The 24,390-nt window shown below is 35.5% G+C and overlaps 1 protein-coding gene across 1 annotated transcript in view; it reads left to right on the forward strand.

Annotated features, from left to right (window-relative positions):
• Nucleotides 1-24,390, forward strand: part of LOC138306934 (dynein axonemal heavy chain 2-like) — a 59,275-nt gene that overhangs the window by 25,585 nt on the left and 9,300 nt on the right. The window contains 30 exon segments of the mRNA XM_069247514.1: nt 1,742-1,867; nt 2,244-2,462; nt 2,955-3,072; nt 3,452-3,732; nt 4,123-4,281; nt 4,709-4,953; nt 5,341-5,539; nt 5,685-5,741; nt 5,743-5,825; nt 5,909-6,101; nt 6,483-6,671; nt 6,991-7,076; nt 7,528-7,658; nt 8,248-8,397; nt 8,717-8,884; nt 9,170-9,330; nt 12,546-12,685; nt 13,176-13,308; nt 17,867-18,012; nt 18,430-18,757; nt 18,996-19,137; nt 19,361-19,647; nt 19,971-20,135; nt 20,444-20,569; nt 20,866-21,081; nt 21,501-21,651; nt 22,031-22,180; nt 22,843-22,975; nt 23,167-23,311; nt 23,987-24,186. Of these exon segments, the coding sequence (XP_069103615.1) occupies nt 1,742-1,867; nt 2,244-2,462; nt 2,955-3,072; nt 3,452-3,732; nt 4,123-4,281; nt 4,709-4,953; nt 5,341-5,539; nt 5,685-5,741; nt 5,743-5,825; nt 5,909-6,101; nt 6,483-6,671; nt 6,991-7,076; nt 7,528-7,658; nt 8,248-8,397; nt 8,717-8,884; nt 9,170-9,330; nt 12,546-12,685; nt 13,176-13,308; nt 17,867-18,012; nt 18,430-18,757; nt 18,996-19,137; nt 19,361-19,647; nt 19,971-20,135; nt 20,444-20,569; nt 20,866-21,081; nt 21,501-21,651; nt 22,031-22,180; nt 22,843-22,975; nt 23,167-23,311; nt 23,987-24,186 (5,027 nt within the window).

A 24,390-nucleotide genomic window follows, 5' to 3' on the forward strand; every position in this document is an offset into this window, starting at 1 on the left:
TTATTGCCAGGTGTTGGGATTTGAACAATATTAATGTTATAGGTCCTCTAGTTCAGCCAAAAAATGCACCAAGAAGAGGAGAAATGGATTATTCTGTACTGTTGTGTTTGCTCATGTGACATAATATGAAACAATATTATTATAACGATATTCATGTGCATGACAATGGGTTTTTTTTATACATAGAAATACTAAATTCTTTTTTTTTTACAATAGAAAGAAATTCATATTGCTGCTCTGTAAATTTTACTAGATTTTGTTTTCTTCAAATTTCCAGTTTTAATGATGATAAAACATATAGATGTGTTTTCTCTTTGTGCATTCTGTATGTTGTTTAGTAAAGGGTCCAAGTTTATTAAAAAAAGAAAATTAAATAAAAAAAAATTTAGTCGACCATTTCCTTGAGATTAAAACCACCTCTCTCAGTGTTTGTTAATTTTTGTACACCATTCTCACATTCTTCTTGTCAAAATGAAAAAAGAAAACACCCCTTGTCAGTGCAAGCACACATTTGTCGACTGGTACACTGTTCTGACACTGATGGTAACACAGTTTAGTTTGTGAATATTCCACACAGTGTGTTGGCCAGACACCTTGTCAAAGTCAAATGGTTCTCTAAATTTCTTTGATATGATGAGTGTAAAAACTTTATTACCTCCCTGTAAAAAGTTGTGAACTACATATAGTGATTGGTTTTAGATATAATAAATACTATTGCTAGAAAGGTATATAGTCTCTATAGAGAATTAAGTACAAAATAAAACAGTGCTGTATTATAATAATACAACACAAGTTTACATTATTCTAATACTGCTACATAATTATCAAATACAATGCATAATCTTTTTTACCCGAATGAAAAAGTGCAAGTGTTCCTGTTATCGTCTCTACTTGAATAATAGAAACTAAACAATTGTACAGATCAAATAATTATTATCATGATAGTTTAAAGACCGGGTACTTCTTCAATTGTACATTACATTTTAATTAATGAATGATTGCAAGGTTGGTGTGACAGTCATACGTACCAATGGTAGACTATGATTCATGATTCAAATTACATGTCTTTACTGTAACAATTTCAATGACATTGTTAAGAGTATAGTTTACATTATGATTGACCCTGGTGTTTACCCTGTTGTTTTGTGTCCTCAGCTGTTATTGCTCTCCATGACCCTGGTGTTTACCCTGTTGTTTTGTGTCCCCAGCTGCTATTGCTCTCCATGACCCTGGTGTTTACCCTGTTGTTTTGTGTCCCCAGCTGCTATTGCTCTCCATGACCCTGGTGTTTACCCTGTTGTTTTGTGTCCCCAGCTGTTATTGCTCTCCATGACCCTGGTGTTTACCCTGTTGTTTTGTGTCCCCAGCTGCTTATTGCTCTCCATGACCCTGGTGTTTACCCTGTTGTTTTGTGTCCCCAGCTGCTAATTTGCTCTCCATGACCCTGGTGTTTACCCTGTTGTTTTGTGTCCCCAGCTGTTATTGCTCTCCATGACCCTGGTGTTTACCCTGTTGTTTTGTGTCCCCAGCTGTTATTGCTCTCCATGACCCTGGTGTTTACCCTGTTGTTTTGTGTCCCCAGCTGCTATTGCTCTCCATGACCCTGGTGTTTACCCTGTTGTTTTGTGTCCCCAGCTGTTATTGCTCTCCATGACCCTGGTGTTTACCCTGTTGTTTTGTGTCCCCAGCTGTTATTGCTCTCCATGACCCTGGTGTTTACCATGTTGTTTTGTGTCCCCAGCTGTTATTGCTCTCCATGAAGGACATGAACATAGCTAAGATGACGGCCGTCGATCTGCCGCTGTTCAACGGAATTATGTCTGACTTGTTCCCTGGTATCGAGACTCCAGCCATAGACTACAGCAAGGTAAATGCAACATGAAAGCATGAATGATTTTTTTATGTTACTATTTACTGATAAGCTTGTATTTCATCTGAATACAGAATTTTGTTTTCCTGAAAATTTGCAGGAAGTATTTTTTAGGCATCTTAGTGTACACAAATAGAATTTCGGCTAGTCAGTAAAAAGCCTCTGTCATGAAGCTAATAAGACTTTTTTTGTTTTATTGAAATTGAATAAGATATTGTATTGAACAGGTTTTTAAATGACAAAATATTTAAGAATTTGGAGATATACAAAATGCTTAATGAAAAAGTTCCTTATGTTACTTGGAGTAAATATGACCATAGAGATTATACCATTTTTTAACAATGATGCTGATCCAAATACTATTTGCTGACAGATGAAGACAGCTATCACTGCAGAACTGAAAGAAAACCAACTCCAGTGTAACAATCACACCATCACCAAAATCCTCCAGCTTTACGAGACGAAGACATCTCGTCACTCTGTCATGATTGTCGGCTCTACACAGTCAGGGAAGACGGTCTCCTGGCGTATGTTACAGGGCACCTTGTCTCGTCTCAACAAGGAGAAAGACAGCGGGTTCCAACTTGTCAAGGTAGGCAAGCAAATGAAAATGTGCTGTAAACCAACATTCTTTTGTGTGCAATTCATTTTTCGCAAATTTTACCATTAAGGTAAATTTGCGAAAGTTTATCACCACAAATTGATATCTTCCTCAATTCTTGCACAATTAAATTCAATGGTGTTTCCATTCAGCTTTAAATTCCTAAAACTAAATCACTGCAAAAATGTTTTGAAACAAAAGTCGCAAAATTTAGTAGCCCCGAAAGAAAGCTGATTTACAGTAATCTTAATAAAAAAAGTGAAGTTATCTGTCCTTAGTAGTGATACAAGACTTCCAATTACGTCCTTTTTTGAGGATATACAGGTGGCTCAGTGGTGTAAACCACAGATATGTTTGGCTAAGTGATTGGGTGCTGTAGATTGGGAGTGTGAGGCCAAGATAGGCATGTGGACAAAAGTTATAAAAATGTCTTCCTTTATCACTTGTGTTTCTGTGATATTACATGGTGTATTTATGTTACAGGAATATCCCATTAACCCCAAATCCCTGTCCCTGGGTGAACTGTACGGAGAGTTTGACCTCAACACAAATGAGTGGACGGATGGTGTATTGTCAAGTGTGATGAGACAGACCTGTGCTGGTAAGTTAAATGTTGGTAGTGTGTGGTAAAAATGTAACATACATTATAAAATAAAACACAGAATACAAAATGTTACGCTAAATTTTTCTTTCTTTTGATACGAAATCTTTCTTTTTGACAGGCCAATCTTTTTAACTTGTATATGATGCTGGGGAAAAAAACCCTGTAAATGGCGTAAAAAACCTGACACTGACGTTTGCATTATAGACCAACATTAAAATATACCACAGCCTCCAATACACTCATGCTTTTCACAGATGGTGAGGTTATCTACACTTGTACCATGCAAAAACACATTTAAAATTTGTTTACTTAAAACGCTGGAAGAAGAAATTTGTAAAATTTTTATGGATGAATAATTAAGTAATGAATGTTTCAGATGAGCGCCCTGATGAGAAATGGCTTGTATTTGATGGTCCAGTGGACACACTTTGGATCGAGAGTATGAACTCTGTGATGGACGACAACAAGATCCTGACTCTGATTAACGGAGAGCGTATTTCCATGCCTGAGCAGGTGTCGCTATTGTTTGAAGTTGAGGACTTGGCAGTCGCCTCCCCTGCCACTGTGTCTCGCTGTGGTATGGTGTACGCAGACTACAATGATAATGGCTGGGAGCCATTTGTTGAGTCCTGGTTAGAGAAGAAGAAGGAGAAAAAGGTTAGGAAGGATAGCTCTGTTGTTTAGAGAAAATAATATAACACCAAGGTCTGTAACATTGTCGGAAACCAATGTGTCTCAGCTCTCTTGTTTGTCACAAAAAAAGACCAGTGACACCAGGGTTTCCAATGATGGGTCTGTAAAAGCATCTTAAATTTGTGAAAAGAAAAGTTAAATGAAAAGATAAGATTTTATTAATAAATATTCAAGAGGTATTATTCTTCTAAAAGAGGAATTTATGATGTTAGTTTTAGTAAAACCTTAAAACCTAAAATTCGGACAGTTGATGTCAATAATCATACTAATCCTCGTATCATTGAGTTAGCAGCGTATTGATGTTGTCCATCATCAGCTTTGCTGAAGCAAAACATTTGACTTTAATTTTTACAGCAACTCGTGGAAGAACTGCGGCGTCTGTTTGACAAGTACTTGGTGAAGATATTGGAATTCAAACGCCAGAACTGCAGTGATTTGATTCCCATTGCCCAGCTCAATGGTGTCTCATCCCTGTGCAAGCTGTTTGATTCTTTAGGAACCCCAGAAAATGGAGTAAGTTTTATATCTCAAGTTTTTGCTGAGGTACAAGTCTACAATACTGTATTGTGGTTAAATTTGGTGGTTATTTGTTATAGTCGCATTTTCATTGAAATCTGCAATCATTGCAATTCAGTACTGTACCTAAGAACAATACCTAATTCAAAATATAAGGATGTAATATGTCCCTTAAAGACCATGAAATTTAAAGTGCTATTCAGTAATTATATATTGTTGATAAGTGCCATTTCATACTATGTATTTAGTTAAAGTAAGCAGCAAATATACAGCTGCAGATACATTTATTTTAGCATCTCAAAAATTATATTTTCATGTTTTGGTTACGGATTTGTTGAACAAACTTGTACTTTAATAACATGGATGAATTACTGTTACATTGTAATTACATCTGACTGATCGTATGAACTTGCCATTTCTCCAGGTTGACCCGCACGATACAGAGAACTTTGTGAGGATGGTAGAGCTGTGGTTCCAGTTCTGTATGATCTGGTCCATCTGTGCATCTGTCGATGAGGACGGAAGGAAGAAGATTGACAATTACATTCGTGAAATGGAGGGAACTTTCCCCAACAAAGACACTATCTATGAATATTGTGTTGATCCTAAGGGCAAGACCTGGGTTCATTGGGAGGAGAGGCTTAGAGGGGGCTTTAAGTATGCTCCAGGGTAAGTTGTGGGGAGAACTAGACTTTGAGGGGACTTCGGTTAGTTATATTTGATAGGAGAGGAGATCTAGGCTTCAAAGGGCTTCAAGTATGCCGCAGACTGGCCAAGATATGAACTTCAGGTTTAGCATGCTGTATTTTGCATTGTATTTTTGGTACATAACAAAAACTTTATAATTTGTGCAAAAGATTTTTAAAGATACCAAGAATAGATACCGTATTTTCCCTATGAAAGGAATACTAATTTAAAAGAAACACAAGATATTATGGAAAATAGCTCCAGGCCAGTTTATGTTTAATGACAATATTAAATTTGAACTAAATCCTTGTAGATATTGGAGTCCACCTTTTATCATCTTTGTTTACTGATGAACACTGTTTGTTGTAGAACTCCGTTCTATAAGCTGATCGTTCCGACTGTGGACACCGTCAGGTACCAGTACCTGGTTTCCACACTGATCAAATCCTTCAATCCTGTCATGTTGGTGGGACCTGTAGGAACCGGAAAGACTTCAGTGGTGGAGAACACACTTGGAAAAGTGGACGCCAAGACCTACAGTCTTCTCACCGTCAACATGTCCGCCCAGGTTTGTAGTTTATGATATTCCCTCTAGATTATTTAACATTACAAAGTCATATGCATCTTTAAATTTATGGAGAAAAATGTTGCTTATTTTTAAAAAAATATTTGTCTAGGTAAAATTTTAATGGCAAATATTTTTCGTCCTTCAGACTAGCTCAAACCAGGTACAGGACATCATCGAGAGTCGAGTAGAAAAACGTACCAATGGGAGTGTACGTCCCCATCGGTGGTAAGAAGCTGCTGACCTTCATGGATGATTTCAACATGCCTGCTAAGGATACGTTTGGCCTGTCATGTTGGTGGGACCTGTAGGAACTGGAAAGACTTCAGTGGTGGAGAACACACTTGGAAAAGTGGACGCCAAGACCTACAGTTCCCAGCCTCCGCTAGAGTTGATGAAGCTCTGGCTGGATTACGGATTCTGGTATGACAGGCTCAAACAGACCATAAAATCAATCAAGGATATGTTCCTTCTGGCTGCCATGGGGCCCCCTGGTGGAGGTAGAATGGTTATCTCCCGTCGTCTGCAGAGTAGATTCAACCTCATCAACATGACCTTCCCACAGGTAGGTGTTCAGGACAATAATCTGACCTTCCCGCAGCCTTCCTTTGACTCCCTGGACTTTCCCTTGACTCTCTTGACCTTCACTTGACCTTCCTTGACCTTCCCTCTATTATATAAAAAGGCAAAAAAAGTAGTTCAAATTCTTCAAATTGCTACCACTTTTAAAGCATTGTGATTTATACCTGATTTTATGTTGCTAAAGAAAACAGCATTTGGTTGATATCCCTAAACATCGATCATAATTTCACAATGTGGAAATTGTCAGAAATCTGATCATATAGAAAAATTCCAAATTGACTACCTGTGTGCCCTATGCCAGTTTATTCTCTGAAATGAAATGCAAACCTCTTGGGCCAATATTACGGATTTGTGTGTTTTGTAGGAATCACAAATCAAGAGGATCTTTGGGTCGATGATAAACCAGAAGCTGCAGGACTTTGAAGAAGAAGTGAAGCCTATTGGAGATGTACTGACCCAGGCCACTATTGAGATGTACCAGGCCGTCGTAGGAAAATTCCTCCCTACCCCAACCAAGATCCACTACCTCTTCAACCTCAGGGACATCTCCAAGGTACGGAACCGCACCCAAAATAGACAACAACAAAAAGTCACACATGAATGACACTTCAAATGGCTATAAAAATGACTCACGAAAATAGAATCCCACAAATAAGTTCCAACCAGTTAATCACAAAATTTAGATGCTATACAGTATATATATTGAGTTAGCAAACATTTTATAACAGTTAATAAATGCATCATATTGAGAAGTATTCTTGACCAATTAAGATTCAGAGACTTATAATCTCATATTAATTGAGAATTTGTGTATATCTCGGGCGGGTTTTTATGTTCCCAAACTGTGAGTGTTTTTGTTTGGTATATTACAGATTTTCCAAGGTCTACTGAGAGCCCATAAAGACTTCCATGATACTAAAAACGCTATGACCAGACTCTGGATTCACGAGTGTTTCAGGTATGGTGTACAACTCAGATGTATTACATTGTCATTTCTGCCTCTCCCACTGTTGCTGCCTCTCCCACTGTTGCATCAGTAGCATTGTCTTCTCTCAGTGTTATAGTCAGTTTTATGATAAACAAAAACATGACAGAACACATATATTCTTAGTGTTAAGAGAAGTTAAGCAACTTATGATTTTAGAAGTTTGGAAAATTAATAGTCAAAAGCAATGTCTTGCAGAAAGTTTTTTTTACAGGAAACATCCTTGTGGATTGTAGATTAGTCACACATACAACAATTCCTTGAAATTGTATGGTACCAATGAAATCATCTTTTTATCTCCTGAATCAATTTGTGTAAACTGTTATCTTTCATTTACCCAATAAATATCAATTTGCTGTATGAAACACAAGATATTTACACTGAAGTTGTAATTTTAATTACCTATCATGGTATTGTTATACAGAGTATTCTCTGATCGACTGGTGGAGGAGAAAGATCACGAAACATTCATCAACATCCTGACAGAGAAACTGGGAACGCTGTTTGATCAGACCTACCACAACATCTGTCCTAACAAACAACCTCCCATATTTGGTATGTAACAACATGGATTTGACTATTTATACCAACACTATGAAAAGGATGGTGTGTAGTGGTGATGGGGGGATGCTGCTTTGTTATTTATGTCTGGCCCTTTCTGTCTTGTCCTGCTTTGATTAGGAGCCAGTGGCATATATGTTTATGTTTTAGTTTGATAATTTGCACTAAGCAAGGTTAGAGTGCTGCTGCATATTGGTAATTTCAGAAAGCTAATTACTCTGATTATCATTTTTTATTTGCATGACAGAAAGAATATTCTGCCATTGTTTCTAAACTTAATGGTGACACTGATATTTTGTATTACATGAAAAGTCATTGAACAAAATTCAGTGTTTTTGATTGGTTGACAAGTGCTATCATGTTTTGATTGGTCAGATGTTACCTATACTGTATTTTGTTTTTGGTTCGTTGACTACATTCTTGGATTGGTCACAGGTTGAATTTAATGTTTTTGATTGGTTACCAAGTTATTTTAAGTTGTGGTTGGTCAAGGGTTGATCATATGTGTTTTGATTGGCTGACAGGTGACTGAATATTTTGATTGGTTAATGGTTGACCATACATGTTTTTGATTGGTTGACAGGTGATTACATGAATCCAGACAATGTATATGAAGACATTCAGGACATCACTAACCTGAAGAAACACATGATGGATCTACTGGAGGAGTACAACAGCACGCCCGGCGTCGTCAACATGGACCTGGTACTCTTCAGGGACGCCATTGAACATGGTCAGATATTCACTGTACTTTCCAAACACTTTACGTATTTACTTCACATTTAGTATATTGTACCTCTGTCGTAATGAGAGATAATTAAGTTAATATTATCATATTGCATCATAGTGACTAATGGTTATTGAAGCACAATTACACTCACATTCATTTTTGCTTTGAAATATTCCAGGGGTGGATGTAATGACAGTGATAGTTATCCCTAGGATATGGAGGATGGTATTGTCTAAAATACACAGGGTTATCTGAAAATGTATATACCTGATTATAGAACGTCAAATAAATAGTTAATTAAGGTTGAAAATTTATGTTTTAGTATCCAAGGTTGTGCGTGTGATCCGCCAGCCCCGTGGGAACATGTTGCTGGTCGGTGTCGGAGGAAGTGGTCGACAGAGTTTGACCAGACTGGCTGCAAGCATCTGTGAATTCACCATCTTTCAGATAGAAGTCACAAAACTGTATCGCAAACAAGAATTCAGAGATGGTAAGTTAGTTTGATCAATAATCAAGACAACCTTTATTGAGATGACTGTGTGTCAGGTAATTTTATGCATGAGAAATCTTTTTTTCAAGATAAGATAAAGTCTAAAATATCTTACTGGGAAGTTGAAGTCCTGCTTATCACAGATAAGATGGTAAAAGGTAATAACAATCATTGTTGAAAAGTGGCAATAATCTTTTATTAAAGATGACAAACATTTTTGATGTCAAGTCAAAAGTTTACCTGTGAACAGTCTCCTGATCTAAGCCTGATCAACTTTACCCTCAGATTTGAAGCGCCTTTACTGGCAGGCCGGTGTGGACAACAAACCCACAGTGTTTATCTTTAACGACACCCAGGTTGTGGAGGAGGGATTCCTGGAGGACATCAACAACATCCTCAGTAGTGGTGAGGTACCCAACCTCTACAAACCTGACGAGTTTGAGGAGGTAAGTGTAGTAGTAGTTGGCTAAGGGTAGGTCACTTGGCTATCGGTGGGTCACTTTGCTATCGGTGGGTCACTTGGCTATCGGTGGGTCACTTGGCTATCAGTAGGTCACTTGGCTAAGGGTAGGTCACTTGGCTATCGGTGGGTCACTTGGCTATCGGTGGGTCACTTGGCTATCGGTGGGTCACTTGGCTATCGGTAGGTCACTTGGCTATCGGTGGGTCACTTGGCTATCGGTAGGTCACTTGGCTATCGGTAGGTCACTTGGCTATCGGTGGGTCACTTGGCTATCGGTGGGTCACTTGGCTATCGGTAGGTCACTTGGCTATCGGTGGGTCACTTGGCTATCGGTGGGTCACTTGGCTATCGGTGGTCACTTGGCTATCGGTGGTCACTTGGCTATCGGTAGGTCACTTGGCTATCGGTAGGTCACTTGGCTATCGGTGGGTCACTTGGCTATCGGTGGGTCACTTGGCTATCGGTGGGTCACTTGGCTATCGGTGGGTCACTTGGCTATCGGTAGGTCACTTGGCTATCGGTGGGTCACTTGGCTATCGGTAGGTCACTTGGCTAAGGGTAGGTCACTTGGCTATCGGTGGGTCACTTGGCTATCGGTGGGTCACTTGGCTATCGGTGGGTCACTTGGCTATCGGTGGGTCACTTGGCTATCGGTGGGTCACTTGGCTAAGGGTAGGTCACTTGGCTATCGGTAGGTCACTTGGCTATCGGTGGGTCACTTGGCTATCAGTAGGTCACTTGGCTATCAGTAGGTCACTTGGCTATCGGTGGGTCACTTGGCTATCAGTAGGTCACTTGGCTATCGGTCGGTCACTTGGCTATCGGTGGGTCACTTCATGCTTCTTGGTCCCAACATTTCAAGGAGTGACTTTGGTTTGTTGTAGCGTGGGTTTGCAAAGTCTCTATAACAAAAATAATAAGAATGGAATTTTAAATCTGTTATTATCTCTCTATATCAATAAGGTTTTATATCAATTACTATTGGTTAGGGTCAAAGAGGTAATATCAGATAACATGGGATCCTTACAAATGTAGGTCTGTAGATACAAATTACTTGAAGTAGTAACTATGAGGTAAAGAAGTAGTTCCAATAGTATGGAAACAAAATTTTTGTAAAATTTTCAAGGCAATCTGCCCCTTTGTCAAGACACATAAAACAAACTCAGTCACATGATATATGTCCCTTTAAGATTACTCCCAAAACCTAATCAGGCCATATGGACCTGTTCATACTGATACTGACTTACTAGAAATGAAAATGTGTAATTTAGATTTAGAATTTTCTGTTTCTTTTTTCGTGAAAATAATGATGTTAAAGTGGAATTTCAAAATATTGATATGCAGTATTTTATTTGCAAAGCAGAAGGAATGAAACGATTTAATGATAACGTGTGTTTAACATATTTTATAACATCTCCAAATTAATAAACAACATTATGTGATTTTGATGTTTAATTAAAGATAATTAATTTGTCTAATTTTTACCTAATTGTGCTGTTGGTTGTTTGGTATTGACAAAATGAAATATTCATGTGGTTGATAGGAAATTTGAATACAGTCTTTGAATTTTCTACTCTGTAAACCAACTTTGTAATTAAATTTTGCATTTCGATCAAGAACAGTAAAATTCTGTGAATATAAATTGACATGAAAAAGATTCAACTACAAGAGCAATAAAACCTTTTAACAAAATTAAATCGCTGTGAAAAAGTATTTTGGCATAAAATGTGAAATAAGTCACTAAAAATTAAGTTGGTTTACAGTGATTACGCTATGTGTGATGTTGTAGGGGTGCAAGTTAAATGGAAACCCTATCACTCCAATATGATTATTTAGACTGGTCCATGGATCAGTCTAAGTTTATCATATAGGAATGCATTAAGGGTTGATATTGTTATTTTGCTTATTTGGAACTGATGCTTTTTGTGATCTGGTGACAGAATTGCTTTAATGTTCTAACTGCTGTAGAATGGTGCTGTGAAAAAACATCTGGACCCTTGTTTATCAATCGACCACATTTTCTTTGGCCAATACACTAAGACCCTTGATCTGGTGTGAAATTTTAAAACTGCACATTGTTGTGGAAACAAGTTTTCAGTCTAGTTATTGATTTCAGCTTCAAGTTTTATTTATCAGTTATTTTCTGTCTTATCTAGTATTTATTATACTTAATATTTCTTTTGAACAACAAATGATTTTATTACTGCTCATTATCTCAATCTGTTGTTGTAGATAAAACAGCATAAACTAAATCAGTTACAGTTTCTCTTTTTCTTCTTCAAATGTTCTTCAAAGTGATCAATTGATTGAATGTAGTGAAAAGTTTATTGGCCAAAGAGTCTTATGTGTATTTTTGACCAACAAGTGTCCAACACCCTTCCCCTGGGGATGGCATTGATTCCTATGCCACTACCCCAGGGGTATATGTATACATGTATTGGTACAGATCTGATGCCTGGTACAACAAATTTCTTTTGTCAGCTATCTCAAACTTACAATCTAACATACATCAAGATCTAAGAAATTACGGAGTTCATCAGTACAACATAGTATTCAGTCTCACCTTCAAATATGAAATGCAACAATTATTTCTAAGACAATAATGAAACATTTAAATTTTAGAAAACAGATATGATGCATTCAGATTGTATGGATTGCCATAAAACTTTACCATTTATGAAAAAAATATAGGAAAAATGTTTAGAAAGGTCATCATTAAATGATTTTGGTAATTTTTGGTTAAATTTTCTTTTAAGAATTAAATGAAATTCTAAGAGGTAGTTTGAAGAATAATTCTGAAAATGAAAAAAAAAAAAAAAGGAAATCAAATAAAAAAAAACAACTTACCTAAAACAAAAAAAAATATTCAAAGATAAGTAAACACAACAACAACATACATGATGTTTGAAACATTTAGAAACTAAGGAGTTTTTCAAACATCTTATAGACACTATGACTTGATCAAAATGACAGCAAATGTTTCAAATTACGTTAAATAAAATAGGTCTGAAACATTTAGATATTCCAATGACACAGACTAACAAGTATTAACACCAGCTGATAGGAGGGTGAGTTGAAACAGGCATCAGACAGGTACACACCGTCAAACACTTGGTGTACATTGTAGTAGCCAGAACTCAAAAGGCTATCGAACCAATGACCTTTGTGCATCTTGTGTTTGATATTATCATTACCCAGGTGCGAACGGCTCTGAGTGACATTGTCAAAAAAGAAGGAATCGATGATAGCCCTCAGAGTGTGTTTGCATTCCTCATTTCCCGAGTGAGATCCAACCTTCATGTGGTGCTGTGTATGAGTCCTGTGGGAGAGCCCTTCAGGTAAGGTAGACAAGCCAGGTAGAACTCAGGTAAGGTAGATAACTCCAGTAAAAGACAGACAACTCGGGAAAAGAATTCAAATAGACGTTAAAAACTCAGGTAAAAAGTAAATAGGTCAGGTACACAAATAAATAGGTCAGGTACACAAATTGCTGATACCAAGACTGAAGTTGGATAAGTAATAAATTTAAGAAAATTCTGAGATGATGTAGACCACTTTAATGCAAGACAGATAAAGCAGAATCTTATTAACTCAAAGATAAGGTTTAAATAATTGATGCAAGATTCATTATTATATATGGACAGATTATAGATTTTATTCCATATCATTAACCATATGAAAGCTTTGATATTTTGTTTTGGATTTGATTTACTTTTAAGAGAAGATATTTAGTCAGCGATAGAGTCATATCAGATTCAGTGGTTAATATTCAAGTTTGTTTCCTCGAATTTATGTTCATAGTGCAACTTATAAGTAATTTGTATTTAGGAACCGTATGCGTATGTACCCAGCATTTGTCAACTGTACGACTATCGACTGGTTCAGCGAGTGGCCACAGGATGCCTTGCTGGAGGTGGCTGACAAATACCTGGCAGAGATTAATCTTGGAGGGGAAGATGAGGTAAGGTGTCGGTTCATGTTGATCGCACTACAATATATTCTGTCTTTTTCAAACTCAGTAGTATCAACTCTTGTGAGCAGGTATTGTGTGTGACATCATCAGTTTGTGAGTAAACATCATATTTTTATGCATACTAATTATATACAGTGTTGGCTCACAATGGCGGATAGCTCTACAGTATGAACATTTAGAAGATAATGATTCAAACAGCTTAAATTAATAAATCATTATAACAATTTTGATTTTGTGAAATTAAAAAAAGTAATTATCAGGAAATTTTGATGGGTGGAGCATAGTCAGAAGATATGGAAACATATTTTGAGAAAAAATTCATAATGAAATTTTCTTTATTTTTAGAAATACTTTTATTATAAAGGAATTCATCTAATATCCTAAAATATTTTCTAATATTTAATCTTAGTACTGATTGTTATTGATTAAGGTAAAAAACATTAACATGCTAAATACAATATGTCACATTGTAATTAAAGTAGTCACGTTTTGGTTTATGTTTGTGTGTGTGTTTCTATCAGGCTGTTAAAACTTGGGTAAGCCTTGGGACTGAGCTTTTTATATGTTAGTGATGAAATACTGTAAAATCAGACATTTTTGTTATCTGCAAACACATATATACTTTTGCTTGGAAAATAACAGTTCAACAGGAACTTATCACCAAATAGTAATATGTACAACAACCATTTATGAACATAGGCAGTTGTTCATATACCATTTTTATCTCCAAATAGGAACCATACAAGTAATTGAAAATGTACTTTTGTTCAATTATCTTAATGAGAAATCAGTAAAAGATTGTCATATAATATTTTCATGTACCTTTTAATGAAATAACAACCTTCAAAGAAAATGTTTGATTTCACAGTATTCAGACAATGTTAGAATGTTTCCATTATTTTGAAAGTTGTCTTTTTGAAAATACTGTAAGCACACTAGTGACCTTTGGCAGTATATTCTTTAGCTCATTTAGGGATGCTCTTATATAATAATGATAAAACAATTATTGTTGTTGACTTATAACAGTTATGTACTGATATCTTTGGTGATAATTGATTTATTTAATTTGTTCAAGTTCAGATATGCACTGAAATTTAAATCTAGTGTGTTTACAGTATTTAAAGTTCAATTAAATGTTTTAAAAACTGTTTGGGTTTTTGTTATAGATGTCCAATTCAATGTTCAATTCATGGCATACAGATCAAATACTGTAACATGTAATTGGATATGAATAGTTTAACATTGTATAGGTTTATTAATGGTTGGGTAATTTAAAGATTACCAGGTCCTAACTTCATTAATACTGAAATCCTATGTTACTAATGTTGTATTTCAGGCCGGACGACAGGCACGAGTGGGTACATTATTTGGGGTGGCCAGCTTAGCTTATTAGGCTTCAGCCATTCAGTCATTGTTTGTGTTTGTCATCGTATGAATGCTACAAATATATACTGACAGGAACATTTTTAACTTCATTCCATATTTAGAAAAGCAAGAAAAAGGCGGTAAGCTGAGATTTATCATTGTATATTAATATGGAAACTACCTATATCACATTATCCTTCCTCGTACTAAAACGCCTTCCTTTTGGTTACGGGCCTTATTCAGCACTTCAGAAACATATCATAGAGCTAGGAAGCTACAACAGTTAGGTAAAAACAGGTTTATTACTAGGTGCTACAACTGTTAGGTAAAAACAGGTCTACATGTACAACAGTTAGGTAAAACAGATCTATTACTAGGTGCTACAACAGTTAGGCAGAAGCATGTACATTGCTAAGTGCTTCATGATCAACAGTTAGTAAAATCAAGTATGGTAATTGCTAAGCGCTACATCAGGTAGACAGAAGCAAATATATTATTGCTAGATGCTTTAAAAGTTAAGTAAACGTGGAAAAGTGTAACAGTTAGGCAACAGCAAGCATATCATGCCTGTTGACAGATACAATGCTAGAATGCTGCAACAGTTAGGCATATGTTTTCCAACACAAAAGTATTGGAGCAATATCCTGTAAATATCAAAATCCGGGATGTTGAAAAATGAAGGTAGAAACAGTCAAAGAATAGGATTCTACAGCTGTTAGGCAGAAAGCTAAAATATGTTAATAGATTTAATTGTTTTTAAATTTGAGTTTATTATTGACTTAGCTAAGTATAAAGATATGGTTTTAACAAGCACAGAATTATGAAGAAATAGTCTTAGAGCCAAACAATTAATGATAACGGCAAAGTTAGCTGAGAACATTTTCAGAACTAGAATGTCATTACAACAGTTAGATAGAATCAATAGCTATTAGCAGAGCTAGAATGCTGCCTGAAAAATTATATAATAGTTATTACAATGTAATACTCAGTAGAGCTACATACTTGCTGTACTATAGTCTACTTATACTATAGAAAGAATACTTATTACATGGTACGAGCAACGATTTTTTTTATTTATGTATTATTTTGCAATTAGCAACATGATTAATTATAATTTATATTTTGTTTGAGCTCTGTTGTATTCCTTGCTCAACACACTGTACCTATTCATTCTCCACCAGCTCTCTGTCTGTATTCAGTATTTTAACGACGAGATTCCATATATGATATATAAGTAGAATTAATCACCATTAATTAATCATCAAATCCTAATTATACCTATCAGTCTTACCTTTCCTGTCATACCAAACAAGTAAAAGGGTATTGTAGGTTTCATACAAAGCAAATTTTATGGCGATGTGATTAAGTTTTGGTATAATTGTGTAATGTAAAGCTAAGTTAGCTGTGTTAAGAAAGCTGATATATGTGCATAAATTTATTTAGGAACTTATAAAACAAAAAAATGCTGAAATGAATAAAGGTCAACTTACAGATTGAAATACAATAAAACAAATAAGAATGTATTTATGTATTTATCATTTATCAGCCAGTCAAGAAGTTATGTTTTAATAAATGGTAACATCTATCTAGAGTAGAAAAATGTCATCAATTTACTGATTGAATATAGAATTTTCCTGTTAAGGTATTGCATGTCAGTTTGGTATATCCAGCATGATTTCCTCGGTGACTGGTAGCATGTTTATCATCTTTGCTTCCATCTCTCTATCCATGCATGTTCTTTCATTCATTTTGATCACTAATTCATACACATTATATCAATTATCACTATTTTATGTTCAGTTCTCCTTTATCATATATTGAGTTCTATTTCAGCATTATATGTGACATATATATCATACAGCCATATATATATATATCCATTGTATTCATACATATAGTGAATCACACAGGGTCCCAGATATTCAATTTTGTTTTACCTTTATACATTTCCAAGAGTTTTACTGTATGCATAAGACATTGTGTTGTTATGTCGAAATCTCATGGATCCAATATGGTAAAATCATAAAATAACTACTTCTGAAAAAACCTAAAACCCCAGTTTCATTTTTTAATTTAAAAATCAATAAATGAGCAACAATTATGTGGTCACTTTGGTCAAATGATGTGATTAAGTTTTGGTATAATTGTGTAATGTAAAGCTAAGTTAGCTGTGTTAAGAAAGCCGAAATATGTGCATAAATTTATTTAAAAACTTATAAAACAAAAAAATGCTGAAATGAATAAAGGTCAACTTACAGATTGAAATACAATAAAACAAATAAGAATGTATTTATGTATTTATCATTTATCAGCCAGTCAAGAAGTTATGTTTTAATAAATGGTAACATCTATCAAGAGTAGATAAATGTCATCAATTTACTGATTGTGAATATAGTTTTTCCTGTTAAGGTATTGCATGTCAGTTTGGTATATCCAGCATGATTTCCTCGGTGACTGGTAGCATGTTTATCATCTTTGCTTCCATCTCTCTATCCATGCATGTTCTTTCATTCATTTTGATCACTAATTCATACACATTATATCAATTATCACTATTTTATGTTCAGTTCTCTTTTATCATATATTGAGTTCTATTTCAGCATTATATGTGACATATATATCATACAGCCATATATATATATATATATCCATTGTATTCATACATATAGTGAATCACACAGGGTCCCAGATATTCAATTTTGTTTTACCTTTATACATTTCCAAGAGTTTTACTGTATGCATAAGACATTGTGTTGTTATGTCGAAATCTCATGGATCCAATATGGTAAAATCATAAAATAACTACTTCTGAAAAAACCTAAAACCCCAGTTTCATTTTTTAATTTAAAAATCAATAAATGAGCAACAATTATGTGGTCACTTTGGTCAAATGTGTTAAAATGAAGTTTAAAATAAGATATGTATCAGATTTAATAACTGCAAAAAAAGCAATGTGAGTTTTCAGATTGTTTTATTAGTAACACTTTTTCTTAGCACAATTAAAACTTCACAAGCCACATCACATTTTAGCTGTACAACTCATGGTACCTCTTAGGATTCACATTTCATGAACGATTTGAGATGTGATCTGTCTGTATGACTGTGTGGCTTTATGGGTAAGTGTAAATAATTATGTAAACAATATTAATCAATTATAACAAAGAGAACTTTTTTTTTACAGGAGAAGCTGAAACCAATGCTGGCCAAGATGTTCTCCGTCATGCACAAGTCTGTGGTGTCGTTTTCACTAAGGCTTCTATTGGAAATGAGGCGTCACAACTACGTCACTCCGACCAACTACCTGGAACTTGTCAGTGGATACAAGAAGTAAATAAATAAATATCTTATGATATTTTTTTTATTTTACTAACTTAACAATGCCAGAAAAAATAATCACACCGATCAGTTAAATAGTTGAAATATATTTTTAGATGTAAAAGCAATGTAAATCGTATCAATTATTTGTTTTCCTGAATTGTTGTTTATTTTATACAGTGCACTGTAAAATACAGTTATAGGGAACCTCTGGAGACGAATGTTAAAAAATACTACGCTTATATGAAATAGTGATGTACATATGATTTGTTGTTTTTCTTAGATGGTTGTTTATAGTAACGAATATGATACATTTTGTTGTTTTTTCTTAGATGGTTGTTTATAGTAGTGAATATGATACATTTTGTTGTTTTTTCTTAGATGGTTGTTTATAGTAGTGAATATGATACATTTTGTTGTTTTTCTCAGATTGTTATTCAATAAGAACAAAGAGCTTGGAGATGCCTGTAACAAGCTGAAGAACGGTCTGAGTAAGATTGATGAGACTCGTGAGAAAGTCGAGAAGATGTCCATAGAACTGGAAGATGCTAAGATTAAAGTGGCTCAGTTCCAGAAACAGTGTGACGACTATCTGGTCACTCTGGTCCAGCAGAAACGAGAGGCTGACGAACAACAGAAATCTGTCGCTCAAAAATCAGAGAGAATCACAGAGGAGGAAAGTAAATGTCAGCACATGGCCGACCTTGCTCAACACGATCTCGATGAGGCGTTACCCGCCCTAGAGGAAGCTATCAAGGTACCTTGGGATTATCTAAATAAAAAACACTTCTTGAGGATTAATTTGACATTCTATACCAAACTATTGATTAACTTTGCACTGTAGTTTGGTTAGCACAGCCGTAATGTATTCTGACTTGCACAAATCTGATATGGATCTGTGATGGTTTTTGGGTCTGACCATAGAATCACGTTTTATTCTGCATCTAAAAACTCATAAAGTTTTAGTGCATAAATGATCTGCTTATGTGTTGTAGGCCTTGGAGTCACTCAACAAGAAGGATATCGGAGAAATCAAGTCATATGGACGACCTCCGACCTTGGTAGAAAAGGTCATGGAGGCTGTCATGATTCTGAGAGGTCAAGAGCCAACTTGGGCAGAGTCCAAAAGACAGCTTGGTAAGTTTTCATTGTCAAGCATCTAACAAACCAAGCATTCAGAGCTGAAATTGATAGGTCATGCCAATGTTTAGTGTAAAGTTCAAGTATTTCTCATATTACTGTTAAAGAGAAGTACCTACATATAAAACTTCATTGCAAAAACTGCAACCTTTTACAGCTGACAACTTCAGTGATTGAATAAGTTAAATTCATTTAAATAATGATATAAATCTGTTGGCAGGTGACAACAACTTCATCAAACAGTTGATGAACTTTGACAAGGACAACATCTCTGACCGAGTCTTGAAGAAGATTGGAGGTTATGTGGCTCAGTCAGACTTCCAGCCTGAAATTATTGGCCGAGTGTCTGGTGCTGCCAAGTCCCTGTGTATGTGGGTGAGGGCTATGGAAGTGTATGGCCGTGTGTTCAGGGTGGTGGAGCCAAAGAAACAGAGACTGAACGCTGCCATGAGTCAGCTCAAGGAAAAGCAAGACGCTTTAGCAGACGCCAAGGCCAAACTGGCAGAGGTATGGATTAAAAACCTATCAATCCTGATGTTCCCATTTACTGTGGTTATGGAATGATTTCTACTCCCTGAATATTTCAAATGTTCAGTATCTTTGATATGAAAGGAATTTGTTATGCCTGAAAAGGGTAAAACTTTAGGGATACCATAAAAAGTTTACTGTTAGCTTTGAATTTACAATGTACTTGATAATATGACAATCTACTGAAATATCTAAGTTTACCACTCCAGTTTTGTTTGTCTTTGGATTAAAATATCACAACTTTAACCACAACCAGCTTCAAACCAAACTCAAGGATTTCTGATTTGTAATATGTACTCTAGGTTGAGGCTAAGATGGCAGAACTGAAACAACAGTATGATGAGAAGCTGGCCCAGAAGGAAGAGTTGAAGAGGAAGGCTGAATATACAGAGATGATGTTGGATCGTGCAGCCAAGCTGGTGTCTGGTTTGGCAGGGGAGCGAATCCGCTGGGAGGAAACTGTCAAGGTAAGTTATCTCCCTTAGCAAATATACATTTCATATATTTTGTCTGATACCATGCCTGCTAATATATTGTTTTTCTCTCTCTTTTGTTCATTTCAATGCTGATTATAACTTATAAAAACTGAAACGTTTAAGCCTCATTCCATAGAAAAAAAATGTGAACAAATGCATGTAATGATTATATAAGGAGAGGGCTTTTATTAGCTTTTACTGTTGCCCAGTTGCTGTTGTCATAACATCAGACAATAAATATTTTGAAATGAAAATAGATTATATAAGAGATTTTATTGAAAGTGTCCTTGTGTTTGTAGGACCTGGAGGAGAGGATGGGTTACCTGGTTGGTGATTGTCTGATGGCCGCTGCCTTCATGTCTTACATGGGACCTTTCCTGTCCAACTACAGAGACGAAATGGTCCAGAAAATCTGGCTGGTTGAGGTTAGTTTTGATATAGTAATATCCAGCCTTATGGAAGAATATGAGATTCTTTTTAAATTACAATAAGTTTTTGCATGATGAGGTAAATATTAATGCAAAATACAAAATTAAGAAAATAACCCAACAGAAGAAAGTGTACTTCCAATGTTAATTACAAAACACTCAATAAAAAAAAAAGACCAGATTACTTGGCTAAGCATGTGTGAGCAGCTCTTGCTTGTTTCATTTAGATAATTGTTACACCTATCCAGATGAAATTCTTCATTAATTAATGTTGTGATATTTGCTCTTTACAGATTAGAAAGCTAGCGATACCATGTGCCCCCGACTTCAGCTTCTGTGACTTCATGGCTAAGCCTACAGATGTAAGAGACTGGAACATCAAGGGTCTGCCCAACGACAGCTTCTCGTCTGAGAACGGTGTCATTGTCACTTCAGCCAGCCGTTGGCCCCTCATGGTCGACCCACAGGGTCAGGCTATCAAGTGGATCAAAAACATGGAGGCTGAACATGTAAGTTATACAGAGTTATCTCCCTCTAGGTATAGATAATACAGGTTATAAAAAAGTTATCTCCCCTATGTAGGTTATTCAGAGAGTTACTTCTCTCAACAAGATTTCCTAACATTTTGTTGTTTTCAAGGAAAGTTGCCATTGCTAAATTTTAATCTCTCATAACTTTGTGTTTTTGATACAGTGTTAATTTCCCTGTGTAGGTTTTCCAGACAGTTACTTACCTGAACAAAATTTTCTCTTCTATGGAGAAGTGCTATCAATATGTTTGATATGTTTGATTTGGATATCTGATAATTTTGTGTTCCGAAATCTTGCATCCCTGATTTATTTTTTAAAGTAAACATCATCCATATTAAATTTTGTCGACTGGTTATTTAATAATTGATGTGTCTGAATGTCTATACTTTCTTATACAGGGCCTGAAGGTTATCGATCTACAACAGTCAGACTACATGAGGACCCTTGAGTCCTCTATACAGTTTGGACTGCCAGTATTACTACAGAATGTTCAGGAGTCACTTGACCCCTCTCTTGACCCCATCCTCAACAAATCACTCATGAGAGTTGGTGAGTTCATGATTCAGTGATTTATTTCATTGAAAAATTGTAAATATTGAAGGATGATTTTAGTTATGAAACATAGTTACTGTATAGCTGTGGGTAAAATTTTGTGCAATTTTAGCTAAAAGCGTAAAAATTATGGTAAATTTAAAACTTTCATCAAAGCAGTGTGCAGTTTAATTAAAAAAATGTCATTCCTGCCAAAATAATTATCTTTACAGTATTTCCATTACATTTTGGGTATTTATGAAAAATAATGACAATGACATCATATAGAAATACAGTGTAGATATATAAATATGTTCCAAATGCATTTGTAAACTTTTATCATGACTAATTTTTGAAAGTGTTCATTTTAAGAAAAACATTATTCCAATATTTACAGGCGGAGCATACCTCATCAAGCTGGGAGATAAAGAGATTGAATATAACCCTGATTTCCGATTCTACATCACTACCAAGCTGAGCAACCCTCACTATACCCCAGAAATCTCAACCAAAACCACCATCACCAACTTCGCAGTAAAGGAGCAAGGTAACATAGCATATTATAAAATCAGGATTATTGTATAAATGAAAGGCAAATATATGTATAACAACTTATTTTTATATAAAATGAAACCTTTTTGTGCTACTACATAAACTCCATGTTCAAACTGTTAACTCTTTAACAATGTGAACAGTGAACCACCTAGTCTGAGTCTTTAAATTAATATAGCTCCCCCCTCCCCCATTGTGTATGTGTTGTCTTTATAAATGTGTGTGAGCGAGTAAGAAAAGACATATAAAATAGCAAACCTTATACTAATGTTTAGTTGTCAAATTCTATACAAATGGATATGGTTGCATGCTTTTAAGTCTGAATGTACATGTATTGTATATGTAATGTGTTGTTGATAAAATTGAAATTGAATTAAAAAAAAATTGTTTAAAAAAAAAAAAAAAAAAAACTTTTACAATTAAATGATAGATACCAGTATTCAAAATGGTTATAAAATGTGACAGACCCATCTGACATGTGCATGAATTTCACTATTTATACGTCTGCCTTAGTGGGATTTGAATTTGAGAAATGTTACTGATGTATGAAATTTGAATATATATTGCACTATTCTGGTCTTAAATAGTTGGAGAAATAAAGATATTTACATTTATTCATTGTATAGAGTTTATGAACTGTATTCTATCTGTTGGTAGGTCTTGAGGCCCAACTCCTGGGTATTGTTGTGAGAAAGGAGAGGCCAGATCTTGAGGAACAAAAGGACAGCCTTGTCAGAAGTATTGCTGCAGGAAAGAAGAAAATAGTGGAACTAGAGGACGAAATTCTCAGGTATGTGAAAAAAATTCTAAATAGGACCTCTGAAAATTCAACTTTTTAAAGTAAATCAATGCTCAAATTAACCTCACACATACTTTTGTTCTTTTCCATTAAAATATTAATTATAATCATAAATGGGTCATACATATGATGTATATTATTATGATTAATGTTATCTAATTAAACATTTTTACCACCCCCAGACTTCTGAATGAGACCAAGGGCTCTCTGTTGGATGATGAACAGCTAGTGAACACTTTACAGACCTCAAAGGTCACATCCCAGGAAGTTTCTGAACAGCTCCAGATCTCTGAGCAGACGGAGGTGAAGATTGATGCTGCAAGAGAGGTGAGTCCTGTTACTGTCATTAAACAATAGATTGTATAGAAACACTACAACTTTTTGATTTGGATTAAGGTCAATTAAAAGAAAGTAATTACTTACAGTTCATCTTGCTATAAAGGACACTTATTTATAAAGGATAGACTTATTAACCTCTGGGCAAAAGACTAATAGAATCTTACATGGGTCTGTGAAGTGGACAGGGATATCTCAACCCGAGTGAAAGATTTTGGCTGGTCAACCCGAGGCTTACCCATGTTTGATTCTTTTTCTCCCATTCTTAGTAGAAAAAATGATGAAATTCCACTTGGTTTCCAGCTTTTTCATTGTGCCATGATCACAGGAACGTTATTATGCGTCAAAATTGATGACGTCATCTACAATGCGCGTCACAGTTACGCCGCATTGATGATGTCACGTTATTGTCTAGTGCGTGTGAGCTGTCTTACACCCCCCTGTGTAAGATAGAGATATCTTTCCCCTAGCAACCACGGGATATCCCTGTGAAGTATGGGAGAAATTTTTGCTATGCCCCTTTGGTGTCCTTAACAGACAGGTTTGACTTTTCATTATAGCTGTATCCTTCTGGCGATATGTAAAGTGTGTAGAACCTCTAAATGACTGATGAATTTGTAACATTGTTTTCTTACTAATAGTGAGTTTTAAATTTGTTTGCTGTAGGGATATCGTCCATCTGCTGAGAGAGCTTCCATCTTGTTCTTCGTACTGAATGATATGGGTCGTATCGACCCTATGTACCAATTCTCACTGGACGCCTACATTGAGCTGTTCATAATCTCTATAGACAAGAGTCCACGTAGCAGTAAACTGGAGGAGAGAATCACAAATCTCAATGAATACCACACCTACGCTGTGTACAGGTATAATATCAGTCAGAGTACGATATGAACCTATGCCTTTGGTGGTATGGGTACTCTAGCTTTCTCCACCTCCTAGACCTGACACATCCTTTCGTGACCCTGGTTGTTAATAGAATGTTAAAAAAACAGTCATCACTTTCATTATGTGTAGGCAATAATAATGCAATGGGAAAAAATTAAAACAACAAAAAGTATTTCTTGGCT

This window comes from Argopecten irradians, chromosome 14 (genome assembly GCF_041381155.1).
Source record: "Argopecten irradians isolate NY chromosome 14, Ai_NY, whole genome shotgun sequence".
Classification (NCBI taxonomy): Eukaryota; Metazoa; Mollusca; class Bivalvia; order Pectinida; family Pectinidae; genus Argopecten; species Argopecten irradians.